Genomic DNA, 17,677 nt, shown 5'->3' with positions numbered 1-17,677 from the left:
CCATGCTTTCTCTGCAGTCATTGGAAATTCAGATTTCAAGGCTATTCCCTACATTCTGGGTAAACAGTTTAGCTACCTGAGCATCCATGCGGAGGCTGCCTATTGATAAAGTTGAATATTTAATCCACTCCATGTGCTAAAAACACCCTCTATATGAAAGCTTCCCATGATAACAAAAGAAATAAAGACATCAGAATGAGCTGAGCTGAAACAAAGCTTCGTAGGACAATATAAGTGGGATTAATTGCCAACTTAACTGCAAATCAGTCGTCCTTTGGCATTGCTCGGCTGATGCCTGCTTTTGATAAAGCCAGCTTTATCCCAATAAACACCCACACATTCAAGATGGGTTGTCTTCTACTTCTCTTCCAAGAAATTTAGATTGCTATATTTGATTCTTCTTCCCACTCTCCTTTGTAGCCTTTTAGTCCTCCAGATGTCAAGCGTCTGAATACTGGTCACGTGATCGTGGGGCTGGTGCAGTGGCCGTAAGTGTGAAAAATGGTCATAAATCATTTTCTCAGTGCTGTTGTAACTTTGAACAGTCACTAAGCAAATTGTAATAAGTCGAGACTACCTGTATAAGTCCGTGTCCATAGATATCCTCTCTGCTAGTTATAATGAGCTGATGTAATTCAGGAGGGGCAGTTACTTAGATAAATTCAGCTCATGCTGTGAAAGCCTTTCAAAGTTGAAACCAACACCTTGAATTGGACCCAGAATCAAAGTGGCAATGAATGCCACTTGTGGAGCACAGGTGTGACATCTGCTCTTCTGGGAGGACACGTAATTGCCTGCCCCACTGCACTCGGCATGAATTGAAGCTTCCAGATGCTCCTCATGGGCAACTTTATGTACAGTGCATTACCAGAGTCCAATCTGGAGGTGACTAGCAATGGCAGAATAGCATTTAGACTTACATACCGCTTCACAGTGCTTTACACGCCTCTCAAAGAGTCAGCATTCCACCCCCACACCAACAATCTGGGTCCTCATTTTATCAACCTCGGAAGGATGGAAAGCTGAGTCCACCTTGAGCCCCATCAGGATCACACCTGCAATACTACATTCTAACTTTTGCGCCACCAGGGCTCCTTATGACTAGGGCATGAGGGCTTATTTTTCTGGATCATAAAGGGGGAATTCTGGGAATTGAAGTCCACCCATCTTAAAGTTGCCAAGTTTGAGAATCGTTGCATTAAACCCTCCAGGAACTTCCTACATGAAAAGCCTCCCCTGGTAGGATTATTTCTACAGAATAGTTCACAATTTCCATGCGGATAACTCAACGTAGATTCAATGACTCCTCATTAATTCTATTTATTCTTCCTGTCTCGTAGACTATGTTTTTAATGTCACCAACTTCAACACCTTGGGCATTTTTTTAATTATTATTATCCTAATCAAGATATTAACCGGCCATTTTTCCTTTCCTCCCTATGCTATGACTAAGAGTTCACCTTTAATTAATGTCACTTCCTGCTCATTGTTGTTGTCAGTCTCTTATTATGATTAAAGTTCCTTTTCTTAAATAAATGAACCACTCTCCATCTCAGATCTTTCTCCAACAATTCTCCTGGGGGTTATGGGATCTGTCTTCTCTTCAAAATCCCTCACATTATCTCCCCTCTGCCATGTGAACACCATTACCCCAGAGAATATCTACTGATTGTGTCAGGACTCTCCTGGGAAAAAAAACACAACTGCATGACTGTAATGTTCAAAAAGCTTCAGAGTTTCCCTTGAGCTTATCTAGAGTAAACCACTCTGATTCTTCTTCAAGATCATTGGCAGGACTTTGCTCTCGCTGCCCAAATGACGATTTCTTTGTCCTTTGCACCGATGTGTTCTCCAACATAATAATAAGAAATATACTCTGTACAAATTCCTCTGCGTTTTTCCAGGTTGATCAGATTTCCAGAGATCTGTCTGAATGCTATATAAAAAATAATAATAATCCCAAGGTCAAACCAACCAGCGGCAGATTAAAACTCAGTTTATCTTGGTGGGCCTCCATTCCCTGTCATACTGTCCATTGCCTGACTTATGATCATAGTTCTTTTAGTCGATGTTTCCCTTCTTCTCCTCTTTTCTGCAGAGTAACAATCTCTTATTAGCGACCACAAATGATGCTTGTAGATCTTAATGAAGAATATGACAATATTAATTGGGGTTTTCAACTTTCCAGCATACAAACATTTGCATCAGTTCTTGGATTTTTGGAAGAAAAATCTTCTGTCCACTGTCTCGCTTTTTAAAAAAAAAAATATTTAGACAAGATGATCAAGGGCAGTTTCCAGAAAAGCAGAATTATAGGACCTTAGGATTTAGAGAAAATGTTCTGTAGCAATGGAGGCCCCATTAACTAATCCAAACAATTTTCTATCCATCACCTCCTTCTAGCCACACCAAATTAATTGGAGGAAGAGGGCGAAGGATTTCAGTGCATGGAACAGAAACTCACCCCAGTATCTAAAGCACAAATGCTAATAACACACTTGGTTCCATTTGTGTGGTTGCTCGCGAAGGCACACTGAGAGTTCAAGGTTGGTAGAGGAGAATTATTGAGTTTCCAGAAAAAGTAGTCTGGGAATGCAGTGTGGTTTCAAACTAATAACAGCTGAGTCTCAAAAGGTTAGAAAACAATGAATTTGCAAAGGAATGGATTCAATGGAACTGCCTTAAAATGGAAATGGCTGGCTGGCTGGCACCCCTAGACAGCCATTTCCCACTGCAACATTTTGTGGCAAGTCCCAACTCTATTCAATATTCAGTAGCAAATTCAACCCAAAACAACCGTGGCTTGAACACTGTCAATTCTGTTTGTTTCATAAGTCAACCATTTCCATCGATTCATTCTCGTATGCTTCTGCCCAGGTTATCTCCCAGAACTTGATTCAGTCATAAATGTCACCTCCAAATTTCCAAATCAAGCTCATATCCTACATTCTGGAACAGGGTGGCCACCACTTACAATGCCAAAAGTTTCCATCTCACTCTGTTGTCATCCACTTTTCATGATGTCAAATCACCATCTAATTCTTACTTAGTTGCAGCTGACTTCACCATACCGTACCATACCATGGTCAGACCATGTGGCAAGGTGGGGGACTTTGGGCGCTCACCTGCTCTATGTTCTGCGCCAAGGAAGGACATGTGTACAGGGAGTCCTCAATGTACGCCCAGAATTGAGCCCAAAACTTATGTTGCTAAGTGAGAAATTCGTTAAGTGAGTTTTGCTCCGTTTATGACTTTTCTTGCCACATTTTGTTAAGTGAATCATGGCAGCTGTTAAGTCGGTTCCACGGTGGTTTAGTGAATCTGTCTTCCCCCCGCCCCCATTGACTTTGCTTGTCAGAAGGTCACAGAAGGGGATCACATGACCCCGGGATGCTGCAACCAGTATAAATATGAGTCAGTTGCCAAGTGAATTTTGATCATGTGACCCTGGGGATGCTGCAATGGTCGTAAGTGTGAAAAACAGTCATAAGTCCCGTTTTTCAGGGCCGTTGTAACTTCGAACAGTCACTAAGCCAACTGTTGTAAGTCGAATATTACCTGTAGTTCACAATTTGCCCTGCACACTCTTCTGTCCCCAGTGCCGAAACGCAGATTTAACAGATTGGTCAACTTCTGTTGATCGGATGGTGTCAACTAAGGCCGTACCTGGTCTGGCAGGCCTTGCCTAACTTATTGGTGAGTGCCATGATCTGAAAGAACCTCCTTGACTTCTTGCTGTCCTGTCAGGTTGTCATCTGAATCTTGCTTGAAAAATAACCATTTCCTCCTTGGTCCAGATGGTTTAATTGCTAGCCCCCTCTGCCACTATTTATCTGTTGCTCTTATTTAAAGCAATAAAGCAGTTTGGAATTCAGCTACTATGGCAGACAGTGCAGCCAATTAAGTTGTATTTCTCCATAAAGGAGGCTGTTGTCTAGATTCCCCCCACACACACCCAGGCTCTTCCAGCCATCCAGTGGGTGTGAAATATTGTCCTCCCTTACTTGCCCCCACCCAACCTTAGATTCAGCCAGCACCTTTTTGGAGTTCTCAGGAACTGTTAGGAGAAAATGGTAGAAATAGAACCAACAAGGAATGTAATCCGTAGCTACAGAAATCGACTGCGGAGGTCTTCTAGCTAAAGAACGAATTTGGCTGAACTGGTAACAGTGTTAAGAAGTCAAGAAACCTATTGTAGGTCAAGCAATTTCACTGAAGAAGGAGATTAAGAAGAGTACTGACACTTTTGAACTTTGGTTTTGGAGAAGGCTCCCGAGAATGCCACAGACAGTCAAGGAAACAAATAAACCAATCGCTGAAGCAACTCTCACTCGAAGGACAAAGGACCAGGTTCAAATTATCCTACTATGGACACATGATGCAAAGACCCAGTTCCCTGGAGAAGCCTCTAATGTTGGGAAAGGTGGAAGAGAAGAAGACGACAATCAGGAGAAAGGGGGATGAACTTTGTTGCAGTGGTGCCAGGTGCACCACGGGAAGCCCTAAATATCTATCCAAGTGGTTGCTAAGAAACGACACTAACTTGGCGGCACATAATCAATCAATTTCTTCTGTCAACTCAGACATGAGGTTCTTAGTAACCTAAGGATTTTACAGTCCCTTCCTTGATGAGTAAACATGTAATCAACCATCATTTTAGCCATGGTTTATCCTCTGCAGGATGAAGGCCTCTTCCGTATGTTTCCAACCTAGACGGCCCTGAGCTTCCTTTTGCCAATGGGGCCAGCCATACCTGCTGATGTTGTTGATCCACCTTGTTTTACTTCTCTTTCGTGGATGCTTTTGATCAAGTGGTATCCATTCTATGACTGCCCTCAGTTTCTCCTTGCTACGTGACCAGCCCGTCTCCATTTCCATTCTTTGTCTCTCTTGATGGTCTTGTCTGTGTTCGTCGGTTCTCTAAACCTTATGCATGGAATCCATATGCAAGATGTAATATGGATTCCATATCGGGAGGTCAGAAAGCTGCTTACCCATTCCATGTTCACATTCACAGACTACGACGTAGGTAGTCCTTGACTTATGACCAGAACAGAGCTTAACATTTATGTTGCCTAAGCTAGACAATTGTCAAGGGACTTTCGCCTCCTTTTGCAACCTTCCCTGCCCCAGTTCTTAAGTGAATCACTGCGGTTGTTCATCTGAATTTTGATCACATGATCACATGGGGATGCTGCAATGGTTGGAAGGGTGAAAAATGGTCATAAGCCACCTTTTTTCAGTGCTGTTGTAACTTAAAATGGTCACTAATGATTTGTTAAAGGGACGCAGTGGCTCAGTGGGTTAGGACGCTGAGCTTGTCGATCAGATGGTCGGCAGTTTGGTGGGTCGAATCCCGAGTGCCGCGTAACAGAGTGAGCGCCTGTTACTCATCCCAGCTTCTGCCAACCTAGCAGTTTGAAAGCATGTAAAAATGCAAGTAGAAAAATAGGGACCACCACGGTGGGAAGGTAACAGCGTTCCGTGCACCTTTGGCATCTAGTCATGCCGGCCACATGACCACGGAGACGTCCTCGGACAAGTGCTGGCTCTTCGGCTTTGAAACCCCTAGAGTCAGAAACAACTAGCACGCATGTGCGGGGGAACCTTTACCTTTACCTTTAATGATATGTTAAGTCAGGGACTTCCTGTACAGTGAAGATTGGAGGTATGAATGAAAGATCTCATTGCACTGATCCCATCATAGTCGCACTTACATAATAAAGTGAAGCCTTCTCAACAATTACACATTCAGTGTTCATCCTACACTTTGCAAAAAGGAAAGATCCACACAGAAAAACCCTTCTCTTTTGACAAAGCACAATTGTGCTGCTGAAACACTAATTTGAAAGCAAAGACATTTTAAACATAAAATGTTCATCCACTCAGTTCTTCAGATGACCAAGTCTTTTAGCCCTTTTTTCTCTCTCTCTCTCTCTCCTAGGAAACCACCCTTGAAGAGCTCTCAATCTTGTTTTTTTAAAAACTCCTACTTTATTGTCTCTTGGTGTATAAAAGAATGACACACTTGGCCCCCAATTTAATTTGGAGAATTACAAGTTGTACCGTTCCAATGGTGCAATCAGGATTTCTGACACTAGAAGAAACAATTAATTACCAACATCTGTTTTTAGCCCACATTTTAATTACCTAATCTAGCCATCTGTAATTTTCAGCACTTTCCTTGAGTTTCCATTCCTTGCTGTGTGATTTAAAGAACACCCTAACATTTTCTGCTTGGAACAAAAAACACCCTAACATTTTCTGCAGAAAAAGTTCCATAATCTCTCAGCCAGATTTCCGTAGCTGTCACAAAGCTCCCTGGGAACCCAATCATCAGATCTGACCAGCATTCTGAAAGCAGAAAAAGAAGCAATGGATGACCTAAAACTAAGGAGAAACTTCCTGACAGTGAGAACAATTAACCAGTGGAATGACTTGCCTCCAGAAGTTGTGGGTGCTCCAACACTGAAGGTTTTTTAAAAAATGGACAACTGTTTGTCTGAAATGGTACAGGGCTTCCTGCTTGAGCAGGGGGTTGGACTAGAAGACCTCCAAGGTCCCTTCCAACTCTGTTATTCTGACCTTACAGTGAACTATCTATGGCCAGCAGCTACACTTCTGGGATGTGGAGAGGTTCTGGAACTCAGTCTTACCTGCTGGTATCTGCTACTGCCCAAAAATATTATGCAAGGGAAAAGAACATTACATTTTTGCTGCTAACAAAGGTGGGGGACAGTGATCAATCAGAGAAAAGGGGAGGAAATGGGACAAAGCTCTCCGCTCCCAGGTGCCTTGCTCAAAATTTGAATTTTAACAATCCCTTGGGGACCCACTGAGATAATTTAAACTGTTTTTGAAACAGATCAACGGTTTCCATGCAGTGAAATGTACATTATACCACAAAAGATGTAACAATCATGCTGCACCGCAATTTGGAAGTTGGCGTTGAAGTTAAGACAGGAGGCTCAATTTTTTTATTTCTAAGCTGTTCATTTCCCCACCCCGGAGCTAATTTTCCCTAAATTTGTGCCTAATACTAAATATGGACCCCCCCCCCCAGGAATGGAACCACAAAGGGATAAATTTGAGAGGAAACTGATTTTTGGAGAAAGGAATGTGTAGCTTTCCCACCTCCTTAATGCTATCAGGTCTGCAAATTCACAACTTTGGTTTTTTGGAAGTTTGTTTGTTAAAAACAAAAAACCCTCACATTGCACATATTTCTGTGTAATGCCTGGAAAAATCCAGGGAATGTTAGCAAACATAAGAAAAAGGACCACGTAGTAAAACCAACATTTTGCAAAGGTAAAGTTTGAGCCCCATTAAAATGGGATAACAGTTGTGGAAAAACAGAAAAAGAAAAAAAAAGCAGAACAAAGCCTGCGAAATTGCCACCAGTAAAATCTTGGGAAAAGCCGGAGCAAGAGAGAATGAAATCCTTTTTCCACTGCAGCTTGTCACAAATCTCTGGCTTTATGAACAAACTTTATTTACCACGAATTTCTACTAAACCATCGGAGGTATTTAAGCAATGGAGAGATTGTGCTAGGTATGCGGGGAAACTGGGCAACGCATTAGCTGCCGTGTTTCTCTGGATTGAGGGAGGACAGTGGGAGGACAGCGATGAAGAGAGACAGAGGAGGATCTGAACTCGGTTGAAACTACAGCAGGTTGGAAAATGTGTCAGCAAACAGCAGAATATATCTGGTGCCAGCTGCTACTGATATTTTAGGGCAGAGAACACCGTAGTGGAAATCAGGTTATATACCCTCTTAAGAGCCCCCTGATATGGAAGCCATGCGGGAGCAGAATCCCCAAATTTCCCTTTCCTTCTGCTTTCTAGGAAAGACACAAATCATTTAGGAGGTAGGAAGAGATACGTTCTGCAGAGAGGGCATATGGCTAAGAGGGACGACACCATGTTGCAGATGAAAAAACACAGTAGCTGGAGGACCATATCATAACACGCTGCCGCGGTGAGAAGGCCATGCAACTGTAACATGGTCATCACTTTTGAGCATAGACATACTTCTGGTAAGTGGGACTCTTAATGGCTAAGATAATTATGGAATCTTGGGGTTGAAGTTCACACATCTGAAGAACATCCAAGTTGAAAGCTGATGAAGGTAGCATGAACTGAGAAGTAGAACATTGCATGCAGAAGACCTTGGGTTCAGTCTAGAACCTCCTGTTTCAAACTTGGAGAGCTAATGCTGGTAAATTTAGATAGCCAATTAAACAAGACTCTGGTTCCGTACTAGACAATTTTGATGTTTCCATGAAAACAAGTCTGAAAAGGAAGAAAGTTTATGTATTGGCTTTCCACCAATCACATCTTTTTATAAGATAATGGAACAGAAGAATTCTGATGTTTCCGTTTCTAAAGATCCATTTGGCTACGGTCCTCTTCTTCAAGAGGCCAGTCAGACACCTGTAGGAAACACCTACTGTAGGTATGACATGGAGACATATCGTAAGTTAGAGTTTTGACAATCCAGAGAGAAAAATCAGAAAATCTCAAAAGAAGTCCCAACAGCAGAATTAGAAGAACATATGCAGTTATTTGATTGGCCTATCAACACTCAATCACCAATCGTTTATGGGACACTAGATTGCTTTAGGCTTGGAACAAGACCAAGAGAAGAGAACAAGAGAATAGCTATTATAGAAAAAGTCCTGCTCTTCAAATCTCCAACTTGAAATCTGAAAAGAATGAGGAAGCACAGATCTCATTTTAGCTTCCATCATTTTACCTAAATTGAGCAATGTAGGCAAAGAGAGCTGAAAGGTCCATAACATTTTTAGACCTTCACATTTTTCATCATTGAATCCCCTGCTCCTTTCGTTCTCCTACACAGGAGATCATTGCCTGGCAAGGAGTGAGACGGGGAAAGGTTTACTTACTGCTGGTCCAGTAAAAGGAATATGGTCACAATTCTCTAGCCAGGACTGGTTGAGACTCTCTGCAAATTCCTGGAAGAAAGGGTGGGACTGGCTGAAGATAGAAAACCCGATGATGTTCACTCGATCATCCATAAGGCTGTCTAGTTGCTGGAGAGAAAATTCCTACGGGAAGCCAAAACACAAAGAGCAGAATTAGTATGTTCTTCAACAGTCATTCAACAAGGGAAAAAAAGGGAAGGGAAGGCATTTAATGAACTGCGAGGACTGGTAAAAAGCTAGGGAATGTCAAGAAGCTTCAAAAGCTATTTATTTATAAATTTCTTCTGAAAATCAAAATCAAAATCCTCATCTGTTACAAACATGACCAGGAGGAAGCCATGTGTAACATCAAAACTGAGGAGGCCTTAGCCTCTGTCTTTATAAATCTCAGAGGAGAATCCGAGCTCTATCTCCATAAAAAAATAAAAGAAAAGAAGGCTCATCTTAACTTCATAACCAGCACAGGGACTGACCTTCACGGATCAAAGGAGACATTAAAACTTCAATGTCTATGAGCAGTTATAACCATGAAATAAATTATGATCCGGGTCAAGACAGAAATTTTACCCTCCTAAATCAGAAATGTAATGCAGGTTTTCTGTTTTGTTTGTTTTGCTACGGTTTGCTATTGTTCTCGCTTTGGAGCCAGATGGGGAAGACAAATGCTATGACAACAGCTTATCTGCGATGGACAAACTTAAATCAGGGGCCTGAGCAGGGTTTTTTTTGGGACCGAGTCGCGTTTTCATTAAGCAGCACAAAAATTAGGGGCGCATTAGTGATGTGGTTTGAATGATGCGGTTCTTCGGTTCCTCAGGCAGGTTATTTATTTCCGCATCGCACGTTGTCAACTTGTGGCATGAGGGCAGATGGCTAATGAGAGCCGGGGCCTGAAGGAATTTCGTATGCAAAGAATGTGACAACAATTGTGCCAAACCAGCACGATCTGTCTTTCTCCCTAGACAGACGCTGGAGGACCAAGAAGAAAAAGAAAAATCAAATCTGAGAGAAAACAATGCTCTCTCATCCCTAGCCAGGAATCTGAGGAGCCCTGTTGCAGAAAAACACAACTCCGAGTAACAACCTCACATGCCAAAAAAAAAAAATATCAGCCAAGAAACAAAAGTGACAATGAATTTGAATAGCTGGCATCCTGAGGAATCATCTGTACATACAGGAAAACAAAATTGTGAAAACCAAACAGATTCAATGGCCTTGTAAATTGTATGTTGTGGAGACTTCAGTCAGAAGCTTTAAAGCCAGAATTAGGGGTTAAGGTAAGGAATGTTTGGAAATAGCGATAGGAATCAGTAAAGGAGAATATTTGTAAGTCAGGGTTGAAATGGTGACAGGGAGCATCCAGCCTCTGTCATTTAGTGAGTTCACTAAACTGAGTTTCTTTTAATGCTTTGAATATCTTCTTCTTCATTTTTATCACAGCTCAGAACAACTGTTATTTATGAGATTAGCTACTAGCAATTCTCCTTCCATCTGTTGGCTGTATGTTTAGCGTTCCTCAAGAGTTTCTTTCTCAGCCTGCTTACCATCTCTGATAACTCCTTCCTAGGTCTGGAGAGGAAGGAAATAGGGAATCCAGAGGCTGGCTTGTCGTCTTTGGGGAGATAATCCAGCATTCATCTACTACCAAGTCCTCCTGAATACATAAGTGCATAGAGGGAATGAAGATTCACTTTCCATGGAATGGTTGGGAAAAACCAGGATGAAAAAGTTGTAGGCCCTCCTAACATCCCAGAACAGAAATGTTGAATTCAAGAACTTTCCTTGTGGGTGGATGCTCAACACTGGAGGTTTTTAAGAAGAGATTGGACAACCATTTGTATGAAATGGTGTAAGGTTTCTGCTTGAGGAGGAGGTTGGACTAGAAGACCTCCAAGGCCCCTTCCAACTCTGTTATTCTATTATTCCTTGAAAGGATACAATCTTTGTTATCAAGAGGAGGTAGCCATGGACTTTAGTAATCTGCTTCCTAAATCTCAAGAACATATCTTGAAAAACACAGGAACAATTTGCTTTTCTTGAGTTACTTACACCATGGCTTAAACCACCCTCTTTTCAATTGACCAGCCTCATGTCCTGGCTGCAGCAGTCTCACTTGTTTATTTATTCTATTTATTCTATTTATTTATTTATTTATTTATTTATTTATTTATTTATTTATCAAACGAAAATTACAAATTCGAACAAACAAAATGAAAAAAACAACCCTAAAATATGACAGGGACGATAGGCACGTTAGTGGCCTTGCGCACGCCCCCCCCCCCTTAGGACCCTCTTAAATATGGGAAGTGGTCTACAGAAGTTAAATTGGAATCATCTTCCTTACATTTTCCACAGTTTTATTAAACCAGTTTCACTTATCTAGCCAAGAGACCATAAAAATGCTTCCTCTTCCTCGGAGGAGCAGAAGTAAGATGGAAGATCATACGCTTTGGCCCTGCTTGATTTCTTCCGAGATCAAAATCTCTTTTGCCATCTTCCTGGCCACATGTGCAACTCCTTTTATCACTTACGGCAAGAGCTTCATTGGGCGGGGAGTTCTGCTGCTGATTAATAGCCTTCTAATCATTCCTTAAGTGGTCGTTTATGAGGATTTTATGATCTGACAAGGGGGCAGATCCAAAATGGGAGGCTGGTGGAGAGAATTCAGATGCTGCTGTCATAATACCCTCAAAAAACGGTGGCCTCCTCAAAGATTTTCTCTCTCCTTTTTGCTCTGGTTTCTTTTATCGTTTGCAGCAGATTTTGAGAAGCAAAGTGGATTAATAGTAGCGCAACTCTTGAATGGCAAACCACCCGGTTTTTCTCTCCCCCCGCAAATTTTCTGTTTCCTCGTACAGCAAACATTAATGCTTCTTAACCTCAATTAGAAAAAAAAGAATTCCAAACAAAATCACGGAATCCTCCTTTCTCCATCCACATTGGAGTGGTAGATTTTGCCAGAGTCCCTCATCCTTTGCAACTTTAAAATATGTGGACTTCAACTCCCAGAATTGCCCAGCCAGCTGACTGTGGAATTCTGGGAGTTGAAGGCCAAATATCTTAAAATTGTCAAGTGTGAGAACTACTGATCCAGGCAGTGGAGAGTAGACAATATTGTCAGTATAGGTACTCTAGTCCTCAACTCACAACCACAACTGAGCTCAAAATTTCTGTTGCTAAGCAAGACGTTTGCCAAGTGAATTTTGTCCCATTTTGCGACCTTTCTCGTTAAGTGAGTCACTGCAGTTGTTAAGTCAGTAACACAGGTTGTTAAGTGAATCTGGCTTCCCCCTTGACTTTGCTTGTCAGAAGGACTCAAAGGGAGATCACATGACCCGGGACACTGCAACCGTCATAAGTATGAGTCAGTTGCCAAATTTTGATCACATGACCATGGAGATGCTGCAATGGTCTTAAGTGCGAAAAACGTTCTTAAGTCACTGTTTTCAGGGATGTTGTAACTTTGAACGGTCGCTAAATGAACTGTGTAAGTTGAGGACTACCTCACCATCCAAGTTTGTGACAAAGGATCTACTTTCAAATATGCATTGGGACTCTTCTCATCGGCACCATTCCCATCAACCCTCATAGAAAATAGTCTTTTTTTAAAAAAAAAAATTACATATTCTTCTCTTTCCAGACTGCAAAGGCCTTCTCTCACTATAAATGCTAAGCTGCTAAGTCAATTTATCATTCTCACACCGTCTGGAAAACATTGCCATTTATTCCCTAAATTGTACTAGATTACACTAAGTGCTTTATGACTTCACAAAACAGGGAAAAAAGTTTGGCCCACTTGTAACATATTAACCATGTCAATAACTGCAGAATAAACTGCACTCAAAAATCAATTCCCCCTTCCAAAAAGGAAGTTGCCTTGATATAGATGGTTTTTTCGGGGGGATTTTTGGAAGTTTATGCCTTAGCGTACACACAGACACACACACATTTTTTTTCAATTGTTCCTGGCCCGGATAATGTTCATCGCAAAAGTTCCAGAAATGCAAACATTTGGATCTTTTGTCCAGCTTTGCCTTGCAGAAGTATTACAAATTTGATTAAATCAGCTTCGTTAAGTCTTTTTCTAAACTTTAGCTAAATCTCGCATTGGGTATCCCCTCTACAGGTGATCCTTGAATTATGACCACAAGGGAGCCCCAGATTCCCGTTTCTAAGCAGCACAGTTGTTAAGTGAATTGTGTCCCATTTTACAACAACCTTGCCTCAGTTGCTAAGTGAATCACTGCAGGGGTTAAGTTAGTAACCCAGTTATAAATTGAATCTGGCTTCCCCATTGACTTTGCTTGTCAAAACGCCACAAAATATGATCACATGACTCCAGGACACAGCCACCATCTTAAATACGAGCCAGGTTAATTATGGAATTATAGAAATTAATTGTTATGGATTATTTTTAAATGTAAACCCAGACAACACACCATATACCAAATATTAAGGTGACTATGTTAAAAAAAACCCCAATAAAATATATTAAAAAATAAATAAATATGAGCCAGGTTACACAAGCATCCCAATTTTGATCCCATGAAACCTCAGGATGCTGCAACGGTTGGGTGAAAAGTCACTTTTTTCAATGAAGTCGTAACTCTGAACGGTCACTAAACGAATGGGTATAAGTCGAGGACTATCCGTAATAGCGGAATCTGATCAGGATGCCCACAGACAGCCAGGTTAGCAAACTTCACCATGTTGTTAAGAGTACAAACATGGATTTGTTGGATGTTGCTTTCAAGCTTCAATACGGGAACACAATACAACGCAAGAACTACAAAACAAAACAAAAGCCCTATAACAACAGGTGGAAATGGCATAAGACAAAGGGAGAATTGTTTGAAGATTAATCGATTATATGTATATTTAAAAGGGAGGAGGAAATGTATTCTCCCTTTCAGATATATGGAGAAAGTAAATTACAGAGATAAAGTGGATATAGTTATCCCGGAGGTGGAAGGGCAGAGTTTTGGAGGCCTGAGTGACTATTAATCTTCATTACTGCCTATGAAAATCAAATCCACTTATGCTCATTTCCTTCTGACTTTTCTCGGTGCTTTTCTCCACTTTCAAGAAATTCAGCACTAGATTATTCCTGGGGAAAGTAGAAGTGGAACCACTGTATGAAGAGCAACTGGGATCAGGCAGATCTCTAGAGTTTACTTTTGCTTGCATTTCTCTCATTGCTTCAAATATACACAGAGAGCAAACCCTTCTTTCTTCTAGCATTGATGTTATCACCGTCAGGTAGGGAAACATCTGCAGGAAAACAGCCAAGCTTAGAGAGAACCAATGACTCCACGGTCCTCCTCCTCCTCCTCCTCCCCACAAACCCTACTTCCTTCTAGCACCAATGAGATTATCTGGTTGGGTAATGAAACATCTGCAGAAAAACAGCCAAGCTCCGAGAGGACCAAAGGACCCCACTGTTCAACGCTGAGCCACAAATTTTCTCTTGCTACCAGAGATTCTCTCTCAGTTCCAATTCTTCAATTCTATCCACAGCCACGGAAGCTCACAATGGTCACCTTGGAGTTCCTGAGCTCCAGGAAAAAAGCAGGATGGAAATCAATCAAATAAATATTTATCTGTGATCCGTGGAAGCTCCCCTCTTCCAGTGGTGCTGTGGTTTGTCTCCTGTTCTCCACCAGCAAGGCTTGTTTTCGTTTGCCTTGAGTTTTTTCCCCTCTCTCCATTGAACTGTCTAATTAGGAGGATTTAAAGTCAGGATGAATCACAATCTTGATGGAAGCCAGCCAGCCAGCTAGCCTGGCATCTTCCCTAAAAACCCGGAACAAGGCAGCCATAAAGCTTAATTGCCATCAAGTGCGAGGTGGGGTGGGGGACAGAGTTGGGAATCAGGGGAAACTTCTGCCTCTGACTTTTCTTTTTCAAATGCAAAGCACTGATCTTCAAAACATTTCCCAGGATGGCAAGTACAGTGCTGGCCCCCTGACCCCTTTTACGACTGTGACCTTCCCATGTCAATCTTAATATTCGTAAATTGAAATTTAGAACAATGCCTCTCCTTTGGATGGCCAGCTTCTCTCTCCCCCCCCTTTGAGCACCTTTCTCCTCCCAACTCTTGGACTGAGATGGGCCTTCAGTTTGCTGTCCCAAAGAACCTGTCAACTTGATTTTATGTCTTATTCCCCCCAGCCGTGGTTAGACCTTGATTGGGATCATTAGTGACTTGATAATCCCTCTAGATTTATTAGCTTAAATAGCTCCACTCCCATCTCCTATCCTATTTAAATACTACTTAATTTCCTTCACTTTCTCTTCCATCTGTCCAAGTTTTCATCCAGCTACTCTTTCTTTCCTAATTAACCCCATCAAGACTGCACTGAGGTGAGAATTAGATTATTTCGATAAACTAATCAATTCAGCAGAGGAAGAAGAATAACGCTGCTTGGTCTATGACCAGCCTCTACTTTAGAACTGTCCTTGAAATAACATTAGACTTCTAACCGAGGGTCTACAGTTGGCTCAATGAAGTTAATAGTGGCCATTATCAAATTGACTCCCCCCCAAGCCCCCCCCAAACCATTAGTTTGCATCAAGCTATGTGCTGCTGTTGATCATCGAGAAGCACAGCTTATAAGCCATGTCCTGGAGGAGAACAGCCTTGGAATCACTGTGACAATCTTCTGCCTTGGACCACCAGCAACACAATAAAAATTAGAAACAATTTGCTTAAAGCCAAGAATGGCAATTTGATTTGCAGGGGAAATGTATACGAACTAAGTACCAGCCATGAATAGAATAGAATAGAATAGAATAGAATAGAATAGAATAGAATAGAATAGAATAGAATAGAATAGAATAGAATAGAATGGAATGGAATGGAATGGAATGGAATGGAATGGAATGGAATGGAATGGAATGGAATGGAATAGAATAAAGACTAATAAGAATAAGAATTAGAATAATTAGAATTAGAATTAGAATAACAGAGTTGGAAGGGACCTTGGAGGTCTTCTAGTCCAACCCCTTGCTCAAGGAGGACACCTTATGCCATTTCAGACAAATGGTTGTCCAATCTCTTCTTGAAAACTTCCAGTGTTGGAGCATCCACAACTTTTGAAGCCAAGCCGTTCCACTGGTTTATTGTTCTCCATGTCAGGAAGTTTCTCCTTAGTTCTAGATTGCTTCGCTCTTCAATTAGCTTCCATCCGTTGCTTCTTGTCCTGCCTTCAGGTGCTTTGGTGAATAGGCTGTCCCCCTCTTCCTTGTGGCAGCCTTAGATATTGGAAGACTGCTATCGTGTCACCCCTAGTCCTTCTTTTCATTAAACTAGACTTATCTAATTCTTCTTCGGTGGCCCAGCTTGTGTAGTCAACAAAAGGAAATCACTGGCTGGTACTCACAGTATGGCCTGCCACGCCCTCCTAGTTGTAAAGTTACAGAAAGGAAATGGCACCTCCCCATTCAGTTCTTGCTGATCCAGTCCTGCCTCCTAAATTCAGATCATGTAGCATCTCACTTGTTTCCATCTGTCTCTTCCACCCAAATAAACAGCATAGTCCCTGTTCCTCTTGACAAGCATGCACACCCTCGCTCAAACACACAGACACACACACAACATAAATATTCATTGAAATTATAGAAACTGATCACCATCAAGGTTAGGAGGCAATTCCTATTAATCACCTCATCGGTCCCCTTGCATGCAAAGCAACCGAGATTTCATTATCTCTCAACCCTCATTAGTGGAAACGGTGCCCTATCTCATACGGATGATTTCAGGAGACGACAGTTCTCCGCTTTCTCCTACCCTTCCAACTCTCTCGGTTTGTCTACCAATCAGGGGTAGGCAACCTTGGGTCCTTTATAACTCGTGGACTTCAACTCCCAGAATTCCTGAGCTAGCCATGTCAACGAGCAAGTCAAGGAGTCACACAGCCACTCAATGACCTCTGCTGTAAGTCAAGAACTCCCTGTATTTTATGACCGCTCCATTTTCAAGGGGGTAAATCCAAACTCTGCAGGCCACCTTCCTATTTTGTCCTCTCTCTCTCTCTCTTTCCCCCACCCCCTATCACTGGGAGAGCCAGACTCAATATCCTCCCAATGGGAACAGGCCAGTTTTCATCAATCAAATGCTTTAGAGGGGGGGGGAAGGAAAGGAAATGCTTACCAGATTAGTGAAGATGTATGTATAATAGGCTGACACCATTCCCAGTTCAGCTGCCTGTAACACAGAGCAGAAGAGAAATCAAAGCACGGTAAGTCATAGGCTGCCAGATTGCTCTTGTACTGGTCGATACCTTCTAATTTGAAGCTAACTCAGATTGCTCTGAAAGATTTGGGAAGTCCAGAATGCAGAGCTGGAGTTTTGCCTTTGAATTCCGCTCTTTGAAATGAGATTTCCTGCTCAGAAAGGTTTCCCCAGGATACTAGAATATGGATTAATGACCAACTCTACCATTGGCTTCTGTTTCTGATGATGGTCCTTCCATGCCGGGTGAATTTCTTCAAACAATTTTGGAACCAAGAACATCTCTACTTGCTTAGAGGATATTTGAAGGGGACTGGGGAGAGAGCTGTCGGTATTTAATTAGTATTTCCACCCCCCCTCTCTGTGGGTAGAAAGAGTCTCTTGTTCTTTGTCTACAGAGCACACATCCTTTTTTCCCTAAGCTCTCTGTTGGGAGGTGGGGGGGAATTCTAGGAAGTTATAACAAATGTTAGGACCCCCTCCCCAAGCCCTTCAAAC

At 41.9% G+C, this 17,677-nt stretch overlaps 1 protein-coding gene across 1 annotated transcript in view; it reads right to left on the bottom strand.

The window, feature by feature from the left end:
- GRIK4 (glutamate ionotropic receptor kainate type subunit 4) overlaps positions 1-17,677 on the bottom strand; it is a gene marked incomplete at its 3' end in the record, with an annotated part of 164,599 nt that overhangs the window by 49,504 nt on the left and 97,418 nt on the right. Inside the window, exons 6-7 of the mRNA XM_081333607.1 lie at positions 17,099-17,152; positions 8,908-9,069 (exon numbers count right to left, since the gene is read on the bottom strand). Coding sequence (XP_081189733.1) covers positions 8,908-9,069; positions 17,099-17,152 — 216 coding nt within the window. The remainder of the gene's footprint in view (positions 1-8,907; positions 9,070-17,098; positions 17,153-17,677) is intronic.

The sequence above is a fragment of the Vipera berus genome (genome assembly GCF_964194415.1).
Source record: "Vipera berus genome assembly, chromosome: 8".
Classification (NCBI taxonomy): Eukaryota; Metazoa; Chordata; class Lepidosauria; order Squamata; family Viperidae; genus Vipera; species Vipera berus.
Note: the sequence above shows the minus strand (reverse complement) of the source record. Positions and strands in the feature narration are given on the sequence as shown.